This window comes from Carassius carassius, chromosome 42 (assembly GCF_963082965.1).
Source record: "Carassius carassius chromosome 42, fCarCar2.1, whole genome shotgun sequence".
In the NCBI taxonomy this organism is placed as follows: domain Eukaryota; kingdom Metazoa; phylum Chordata; class Actinopteri; order Cypriniformes; family Cyprinidae; genus Carassius; species Carassius carassius.
Genome location: NC_081796.1, coordinates 24,560,413 through 24,571,309, shown reverse-complemented (window position 1 = coordinate 24,571,309; position 10,897 = coordinate 24,560,413). Strand labels below are relative to the sequence as shown.

Sequence of the window (10,897 nt, the reverse complement as noted above, 5' to 3'; positions counted from 1 at the left end):
TCATCTCCTGTTTCCAAAATGCATCACAAAGTGCTTGCAAAAGCTGTAAACTAATTCCACATTGCACAAGGTGCAAACAACCTTACACCTGTTTCACACATACTCCGTCTGCAGTGCGTATGCTTTGCATATTTTTTTACGCACCCATGTTAACGGATTCCAGTAACGTTCCAGGATCGTTCACGTACCAAGTAGCGGACTGCAAGTGCGTCCTGTGTCGAGTCCGTGCTGCACCACATACGTAACGCACACGGACTGCAGACGCACTGCAGACGGAGTATGTGTGAAACAGGCGTGAGCAGCGCCGTAGCTGGGGTCAGCGGGGACCCGGTGAAGGTTGTAACAGTGGGCCCTGTTTGAAATTGTTTAATTTGTATGTTCATTTATTTTTATTTATTTGTGCTATTTACACAATGTTTAAGTTTTTTTTCAGGTTTGTAGGTGTCAAGGTACAGAAACCAAATAATTAAATGTAAAATAGCACTGGATAGTTTTCAATGTAAAAATGAAATATACTATCAAACCTACATTTATTCAGACACCTTCAACATTTCTCACATTATTACAGTTTTTCTATATATCAAAAATTATATCTGGTGTCTGAATAATTTTTGGTTTGACTGTTAAAACTACAAAGTAATTCAGTCAAGAGCAGTGAGTGATTTTCTTTCATTTTCTTGGATTAACATTACAGCAGCCAGTCGCTAAATTAGGCGCGGTCACTTTAAGAGACGATGAACGCATCCAATACACATCCCATTTTTTTTCTCAACTGTTTACTTTCACTTAAGAAATAAGTGACAGTTTTTTCGAGCATAATTTCCAAGGTGGATATTTTGACATAATTTGTATGTATTTGTCAGCACAAGAGCAAATTCGATGTTCAAGTTTTTTGAGACGCCTTTCTCTGCGTGAGCCCTGAACACCAGAACACCGCGGTGCTGAATTGGGCTCTTTCACATCTTTTTGTTTGTTCAAACTGCGATTTGTATTTGTTCGTTCAGGTGCAGGAGGGACTTCGAGGAGAACTTCGCAGAAGAGAGCTCGGTTCAGTGTCGCTGTCCGTGATACGCGGCTCTCGATCTCTCTCGTGCGCACCGAACACAGCGCGCGAGTAACCAGCTCTGTTCAGCTTTTCCACATCTTGTGTTTGGATGCTTTAATGAATCGACAAGCGATAAGGTTTAAAAACGCGTGAAAAAGATGAGCTTTCGTGACGATGCGCGGCAGTGGCCCGTCAACTGTCCTGAGCATCTTTTTAGGCTGACCTCAGCCAGTCGGTTATATAAAATATCAAGGTGAAAGTCATATATATATATATATATATATATATATATATATATATATATATATATATATATATATATATATATATATATATATATATATATAAAGGCCTACATGTCATAATGGATAGTCATCGCATGTATCAGAATTATATATTTGCTTGCACACGAGCAGCTCCCGTTTCATCTCGGAGACGCATACTGTCTTTGCGCTTGCCAAATTCCGCCGTGTAAATAGGAAGTCCTTCATGGCACAAGCGCAACTGGCTCTTAAAGGGAATGGAAGATGAGACTCTGATTGGTTTATTGCACGTTACGCCCAAAAAACACCCATAGGGAAACCCCATTTAGACCATGCGCCCGGGCGAGCCAACTGTTTTGCCCTGAGTGCATCTGCGCCGTGCGCTTTACACTTTGCGTTTAGATCATTGAAATAGGGCCCTTTATATTGATCTTTACACGTATTCTTGAAGACTGCACATTTGCCCCAACAACTGAAAAGTAGCTTTGACTAGTATGTGTATATTTATTTTTGTCATATGAATCAGTTTTTATGCTTTCTCTGTATGACATAATAAAGATTTTATACTGGATGAAAAATTGCCATTTACCAAAAAATGCTGTAATTAGCACACTAGACTGTAGTAGAAGATATACACTTTAATAGCCACAAAAACAGCACAAGAACATTCAAAACCAACAGTCTCTTGTACATACACAACCAGACGAGGTTTTTTCAACATTAAAACAACTTTTGCATTATACTATCTCCATATAGATATATTTCTATTGGTCAACATTGCATTCACACTGTTATTGTTTTATCACACGAAGTCGTTGATAGATTTATATACATTCTATATGTTGCATTAATGAAAGGATTATTTTTATTTTTTATGGACATGTTAAACTCAGAGGTTTAGAATGCTTGAATGGTTTGTTACAGATCAGACAACAGTGAATAGTATCTGACTGACCCATCTACTCACATAGAACAAAAAAAAAGATCTTTATTAATACAGAAATCCATCTATCTTACACTTGTAAACAGAACGTACAGAGAGAGGATTCTGCATGCAGCCTTTGAGAGGATATCTACATGCAGTTCAGATCTCTCAAACGCTTTTAGTAAAAAAGAAAGCTTACAAAAAATACCCTAAATGAACATATCCATGATCATACAGTTTATATACAGTTACACAGTTCTTCTGTTCATATCTTTTGGACGTTTCTCAGTGTTTTAACACAGCATATGGTGCTCGGATGTGTGTTGCATCAGAGTTTGGGTCTATTCTACTTCAATGAAGTCATTTTGAGACACGAAAAAGAAATGTATGAGGTATGTATCAGGCATCCGATGGACACGACCACCAAACCAAACTATGGCGTTTTATATATACTGTAGCTATATGTATTTCTTAGCAGAAAATTGGAAAAACAATGGCAGTGGGGCAGTTGTTTACAAACCCTTGGGCATCTATTAAATATGAATGAGAATATTGATCTAAACAGTCGATATCAATTTATTATTCACCGCCAACTGGTTATTTATCATACGTTGCTAATACATCCCAGTGACACAAAGTGCTTCACACGTACAGTGTAATGTGCTGTCTAATGTTACGTAACAAAATATATGCTTTGAAACTTCAGATCCACTAGAGGAAACACATAGAAAACTGAGTCCATTCACATAATAGATCCCAGGCTTCATTCTTCATTTCAACAGGTCATACAAGATGAATTTGGATAAGGCATGTACCTCATGCCATCTAATGTTAACACATTCTCCTTTTTTAGTATAAAAATACAAAAGTTAATCTTATATAAAATATCTATCTTATACTTGATAAATATTTACCAATTACTTGCCAGTAGCATGAAGATTGTTACTATTTAACTTATTTTTGTTTTTTTAGTTTGTAGTTGTACTAAAGATATTTCGTAGTTGATTACTAAGATTATTTCTATTCTTCTATCTATAACTGACCCAAACTACAGTACACATCAGCTAAAGGGTGAATCTCATGAAACGGGTCATATTTCACCTTAAAATAAAAACAAAGAAATTATAAATTATATTTACTCTAATGCACCAAAAATACATTTAAAAATATATATATTTAATATATTATGAATGACTTAAATTGCTAATTGCATTAAATATGTATTTGCTATATTTATTATTTACTATATTTATTTATTATTAAACTTGCTAATCAAGCTACTGTTACATAAAAATGGAGGAATAAAGATGTATTAAATGTATAAGTTAAATTACTTTATTGCACTTATGTGAATTTAAAAATAAAGCACCAATGAGAAACGCACACACACACATATATACATATATATTATACATATATATATATATTGCAATGAGGATGCATTTTGGTAATTTTGTGGTAAATTATGCTAAATAGTCCTAAAAAGAAGCTCGATTTTCTTTTTGCAAAATGCATTTTTATTTTTACATTTTGCGGTAAAATGTGATCTGTGCATGTATTAATGAGATTCACCCTAAAATATTTTTAGAATATACTGCCATAAATTTGTTTACATAGGAGATTGTAACTGCTTCAGGTTTTATTTACCATATATAGATTACATTGATTATGCAGTGTACATAAACTGGCTGTTATTTGCATTATTCCTTCCAGCTTTACTATGAAATTAGAATTAGACTCGTACCTTGGACAAAGCTCTTCCGTAATGAGGTGTTGTGCTTTAGCTGGGAGATGATTTAGGCTCAGAGGTCACCTGTGCTTCCCTGGTTTCTAGGGTCATCGTCGCCATGAAGTGTTCACCTTAGACAGGATCAGATCTCAGGGTAAAATGGGGGGGGGGGGGGCATGTAGGACCACTCAGGGCAATACTTGGAGGCTGATAGACAACATGCCGGTGCAAAATAAAATAATTGGCTATGCTAGGACAATCTGAGGCCATGAGGCAGAAAAGGAAATTGTAATTAAAATATATTTCCTTCCTTTATGAAACATCCTTTACAACTAAGTGTGCTGTTATAACTACATTTACTTATAGAGGGAAATGCACTGGGCTATTATAACCTCAGCATAATAAGAAGAGGTCAGGAAAGGATGGACTGAGGATAAAATACAAGCAAGTTAGGACGGGTGAGTGGATAAAAGAAAAGAAAATAAAGAATAATTAGTACACTGTCATCTGCAGTGCAACCTTTCTAACAGGTCCACTAAACCTATAGTAAGGCACAGACTGAGAAAGACTAAGTGTGCCTTTGCCTTCCTCTTTTTGTCATACATTTAATGGCCAGCAGGAGGCAGTCTTTCCTCATTGTTACTGTGATAGTCTGTTAAAACAAGCATGAATGTGAGATTGTCAATTCAAAGTAGCTAAACAGTTTGTAAGACAAAGCCAACCATATTGAACTTTAAACTAAATAAAACAAATTATACATATGCAACTAACCAAAATATGTTGGAAGTACTAAAACTTGTGAAATTTTATTAAAAAGAAAAGACTAATATAAAATGTCAATACTTTTATTTTCTGTCATAATATGTCAAAATCATATAATTACTACAACTAAAATGAAAACTTGAAATACAAAAAATATCTAAAATGCTTAAATTAAAGAGGAATAAATACTGTAATAGTATGTAAATTATACTTATATAACACTGCTTAATATGAAGTATGAGATATATCAGTGTGCTCGGGTACAGGGTGATAAACAGGAAAACACACCATCTGCGATCGCGTTAATATTCAGATTTTGATTTAAAATATTGTCTGGTGAAGGGCAGAGAGACATTATCTATGCCACCAATGGAGGAGCAACCAAATTCACACACAGTATGTCAAAATGTGTCTAAACTGACCCATCTATTGAGGCTGATGATAGAGAATGAAGCCAGGTGGAAAAAGCTGAAATCATTCTAATTTGAGTCCTTAAACTAGATGCAACCGCAAAAACAAGCAAGCTATTTCTGTGGCACTGTGTTAGAAAGCCTTGTATTTACCTTTATAAAAAAAATTGGAATATACATTATCATTCAAAAGTCTGGAATAATTAAGTTTTTGAAAGACGTTTCTTCTGCTCACCAAGGTTGCATTTATTTGTATATTAAAAGAAAAAAGCATCAAAGTTTCGCCAAAAATATTGAGCAGCAAAATCATTGATTTTTCAACACATAATAACAAGAACCAGTAATGGTTACTGATACCTGAGCAGCGAATTGGCTTATTAAAATGATTTCTGAAGGATCATGTGACACTGAAGACTGGAGTAATGATGCTGAAAATTCAGCTTTGCATTATAGAAATAAATTACAATTTAAAATATCCGGCTATTCAAAATAGTAATTTTAAATGGTAATAATATTTCACAGTTTTTACAATATTTCTAGTCAAATAAATACATTCTTGGTGAGCATAAGAGACTTCTTTCTAACATTTATTTGACTGTTAGTGTATGTAGATGATTCACTAACAAACGAGCAATCTAAGCTCAAAGGTACACAACAGCAGCATTAACTCAGCTTGGAATATCAGGCTGAATCATTTTTCCACATCAGTTTGTTTAAGGACACTCAGCGAAAGCAGCGCTGAGAGTGTCTCTACAAGCACGATTTCATTCACCTTATTAAATATCTACAGCAGAGTCCTTCAGCACCCCTGAGACACAAGCTAACCACTGAAAGAGGCCCAGAAAATGACACACAAACACTCCCAGTTCCAACATGTCTCACTCACGGCCAACAAACAATTTGACCTTTCAAGAATAAATAATCCCTTCAAACACTGAATCTTCACAGCCTTCTGTGTTTGCCCTCTCTGAGCCAAAATGGTCAGCAGAGCGAGCGTCCAGACAGTCTGTTATACGATTCATGGCACAGACCTCACATTAAGCCTGAGTGAGGACTCTCTTTCTGGGAGATGATGGCCTGCCACACTCAGTGCTGGGCCAAATTAGCCAGACCTTTGCCTGGGAACAAAGCCGGAGCTGTTGGGCATTGACTGATGACTGGGAACTGTGTCCTGTTGTGGCTGAGACTACAGTGAAGCACACAGACGAGACTGATCTGCTGTCGGCGCTAATCAAGACAGCTGTCTGAGCGCACACACAGTCAATGGAAGATTAGAGGCCCTTCCAGAAGGGTATTAGAAGAAAACTAATGTGTAAATGCCTTTAGAGAACAAACTCTGGCTTGTACAGTATTGCTGTCTTAGCAGCGTTTTTAATCGGCCACTAGCTGCGACAAAACAAAAAGGGGAATTTATTTAGTATTTAGTTTAAAGCAAATAGAGCAAGTACTATCAAGTTCCAGCTCACTTACAGATGTGCCATTCACCATAAAAGACTGTTTGAAGTGCATTAACTGAATACATAAGGTTTCTGTGCCGCATAAAGGCTGACATGTATTCAATACAAGTACTGCTATATAACTAACACTACAACAATGAAAAATCAAAGTTTAAATGAAAGTTTAATTATAGACTTACGTAATATAGTGACTCAAACAAAACTAGAATAAATTAAAGCCATTATATTGGCTTTATTGAAGTACTGAAATGACAAAAATTTAACTAAAATGGAAATACGAACAAATAGATATATAAAACCACCAAAAAAAGTCTTAAAAAATAAATGAATTATTTTAAGTATTTTTAAGGAATATTGTATTGGCAACTAGCTGAAAAAAAAGTTTAATTATGAATTGAAGTCATAAAATTCTAAACAGAAAAATTCAAGCTCGGTAGAAAAAAAAAAAAAATTCACATAAAATTACAAAATACTATACTATATAAACAATGCTACAATTTTGCAGCGAGAGTTTTGTTTTATTTATATTATATTATTATTACACACATATACATATATATATATATATATATATATATATATATATATATATATATATGTGTGTGTATATATATATATATATATATATATATATATATATATATATATATATATATACACACACACATATATATATATATATATATATATAGACACATAGTGACTTCTTTGAATAATTTTTAGACCAGTTTTCTTGATTGAGATTCAAATGTTAAATGCATAAATATAGTCAGCATACAGTATACCACTAGATTTATGCTTTTGACAGACACTTTTATCCAAATAATTGTACATTTTGTTATCACTGTTTGAGCTACAGGAACGGAGTGTGCATGCTATTATTCCATTGTGAACATAACCACAAATCTTCTAGATATTCAGATGAATTAAATCGAACTAAGAGAGCAGCTGCAGTTTATCGGTGCGTGGGAATGCAGGTATCACAGACTCTGCTGGTTGCTATAGAGGGGCTGCTTATCTCATTCCACTGTTGCCACGGTGATTGTCTGTTCAATCCTCTCACTCAACACACAGACAGGAATCCGTCCAGCCACAGACAACACCTGTCATTTACTCACCCTCGTGTTGATTCAAACCTATGCCTTTTTCTGCATTTATAGTGCTGTTATGGAGCTGTTTTGTATGGAAGCATGTTTCTTCCACATAATAAAAAAAAAAAAGTAATTGTGACCTTTTATTTCACATATTTCACGTGACATTTTTTTTTCTCTGAATTCTGAGTTAAAATCTTACATTTCTGACATTTATCTCTGAGTTTAAATATTACTGTTTTTTTCTCTGAATTCTGTTCACATCACAATTTAGAATTGTTTCTAAATTCCAAGTGTACATCTTGCAATTCTTGTTTTTCTAAACATCAGAAACCATTTAAATCTAACAATTCTGATTTTTGTTTTCCTCTAAATTCTGAGTTTAGATCTTGCAGTTATTTTTTTAAACATCAGAAACATCCGTTTACATCTTGCAATTCTGATGTTTTTCTCTTATAAAGATATAAAGTTGCAATTAGCTTTGTCATTTTTTGTTTTGCTCTTTATGGAACCTGACAATAAGTCACCTTCAAAACAGCACCTCAGACATTCTTCTAAATATCTCCTTTTTCTGCAACAAAAGAAAGTTGTGCACAACGTGAGGGTGAGAAAATGGCAATTCTCCTTTTTAGGTAATCTGTTCCTTTTACTGGCTTGTCTGTAAAACATAATCTTGCAGTCATGTCACTGCCAATTAAGAAATCTACTATTTTCATTTGGGAGACATTTATTTGCCCCTGGAGTGGATCAGACAGTCTGCAGTGGGCTGGCTAACTCGGAGCCTACGCTGAGCTAATAGTCTGTCGATTAACCCTGCAGGACTGAGAGAGAGAGAGAGAGAGAGAGAGAGAGAGAGAGAGAGAGAGCAGAAAAACTAAACCTCACCTTCTTATCTCTTCCTTTTTTTTCGGTCTTTCCATCCAATTTTTCTCTTCCTTCCCTCAGGGTTTGCACACAAATCTCTCTCCTCTCGTGCTTTCAGGATGGATTTTGGGGAGCGCTGACTTTGCGAGTTGCTCTGACAGATAGAGACTGTGCCACACTACAGCAACACTGCGTTCTCATCTTTCCTCTTCACTCTTCTGTACATTATTTGATCAGATTTTCCTCTTAACATTAAGGGACTTTAAATTAGAAGCGGTCAAATAAGCATAAAGTTAAATCAAAACTCACTACCCATTCCTGGTCTGTTTTATTCATGATTGTAGCTGTTTTGTTTCAAATGAGCATAAATTAAGATAAAAATTGACCCCATTTACTTTCCTAATGCACATTTCTTGTTTTTTTTATGCACTATTTAGTTGTTTTGTCTGAAATAAGCATAAAGACAAATAAAAATTCACATTGTTTACTTTTTAAATACACATTCATGATCCTTTTGTCCATGATTTAGTATGCATTATTCCCCCCAAACATTTTTTTCCCTCTATTCTGATTTAGCACACTCACTTTTTACAATCCCGTCAACTTCTATGGAAACTGTTGGATGTCAGATTAAGAAAGTAAAATGAAAAAACAAAAAGTAATTTCATGTTCACTTCAACTTATCCTACATATAAATGCCTTTTTTTCCAGGTTGGTAGCTAACCAAACCTGACCATGATCAAAGCAAACGTCTCATCTCCAATTCCTTCTCTTTCCTGACCGATCTTTCATAAGCTTTGACACATTAAAGCATCACAGTGACAATGTCAGGAAGTATCTAGGTCACAAATGCCATCTCACCTTGACCTGTCCTGTCATAAGCACAGCACAAAAGCTTCTTTGGGCTGGGATCTGACAGCTTGAGTACTCATCAAAAAATAGTGCTTCAGACCAGTATGGTTCCTTAAAAATTACAGACAAAGAGTGAAAGGAAAACTCAAAGATGGCACAAGGACAAGGACTTAGCTGGCGTCATTATGACTTCATTGGCAATTAGTTGAACGCCACTGAGATGCCAACAACCTCTCTGAAACATTCAAGGACATTAAGGTCTAAAAAGAATCTAAGCAAGTACACTACAGTTTAAAAATGTAGAAAGAAATGAATGCTTTTATTCAGCATGGATGCATTAAATTGATTAAAAATGACTTTAAAAACATTTATTATTTTACGAAAAATTTATATTTGAAATAAATGCTTTTCTTTTGGAATTTCTATTTATCAAGGAACCCTAAGAAAAAACTGAACCATGGTTTACTCAAAAATATTAAGCAGCATTTTCAACTGAAAATAATCAGAAATGTTTTTAAGCTGCAAATCAGCATATTAGAATGATCTTGAAGAATCATGTCACACTGAAGACTGGAGTAATGATGCTGAAAATTCAGAATAATTTACATGTTTAAATATATTCAAACAGAAAATAGCCATTTTAATTAGTAATAATATTTACAATTTTATTTTGATCAAATAAATGCAGCCTTGGTGAGCAAAAGCGACTTTCAATCACATTAAAAAGCTAACCAACCCCATAATCTTGAACGATAATGTATGTGATAATTGCTTTTGCATCTGTAGACTGGCACAACATACATTTCTAGCCTAAAATGTCAACTTTTTCCTCAAAACAAGCTACAAACTGACAGCAATATAGCGACTGTCCTTTGGCGTCGTTCCCTGGCATTGTGATGCACTATATTGTGCTGTTTTTTTTCCGGAAGAAAAGTTCATGTAGCATGGAAGAGAAAGATACATAATCTGTGAGCATATGGGGGAAAACCGAGCACTTGTGCATACTGAACCCCATCACACAGTGGAAAACCATAACATCTGTGCAACAACTGGGAGACGTAGCAGCTTATATGGAAGCAAGAGCTCGGCTGCAGGTGTTACAGTCATCAGAGTCGATGGATGAGTCTGCACTGAACGACAGCTCTGACTCGTGCCTTTTAGCGCAGAGCAGAGGTAAAGTCAGCGAGAGCGATAGCAGGGTGCAGTTATTGTTAGAAGTGGAATACCTGCTGCTGACCCTGCTGGAGCTTTGGGAGTTCCTCCTGCTGTTTCCTGCTCCTGCGCTCCAGGCTGCTCTGCTGCAGGTGCCGCAGACGGGACGCCGCAGATGGCTGCACCAGTTTGGCTGAGCCCGGAGGAGTCCCTACAGGCTGAGAACCAGAGAACAGACATGAATCAACAACAGCAGGCTGGGCTGGGCTGGAAAATAACCCTGTTTGTTTAAGTCGTGGGACTGAGTTTGAATAATTCACGTTTGTTGGAAGAAGAGTGTCGTGATA

The 10,897-nt window shown here is 35.6% G+C and overlaps 1 protein-coding gene across 5 annotated transcripts in view; it reads right to left on the bottom strand.

The window, feature by feature from the left end:
• Window positions 1–3,708: 3,708 nt before the first annotated feature.
• Window positions 3,709–10,897, bottom strand: part of LOC132124290 (SRC kinase signaling inhibitor 1-like) — a 65,293-nt gene continuing 58,104 nt past the window's right edge. For 4 of the 5 annotated variants that reach the window (XM_059535242.1, XM_059535244.1, XM_059535243.1 and 1 more), the window contains 2 exons: window positions 10,625–10,768; window positions 3,709–4,093 (listed from right to left, as the gene is read on the bottom strand). In XM_059535242.1, coding sequence (XP_059391225.1) covers window positions 4,070–4,093; window positions 10,625–10,768 — 168 coding nt within the window. In that variant the 3' untranslated portion in view covers window positions 3,709–4,069. Of the gene's footprint in view, window positions 4,094–10,609; window positions 10,769–10,897 lie in introns of those variants that run through there. The other variant, XM_059535245.1, reaches the window with a different exon arrangement.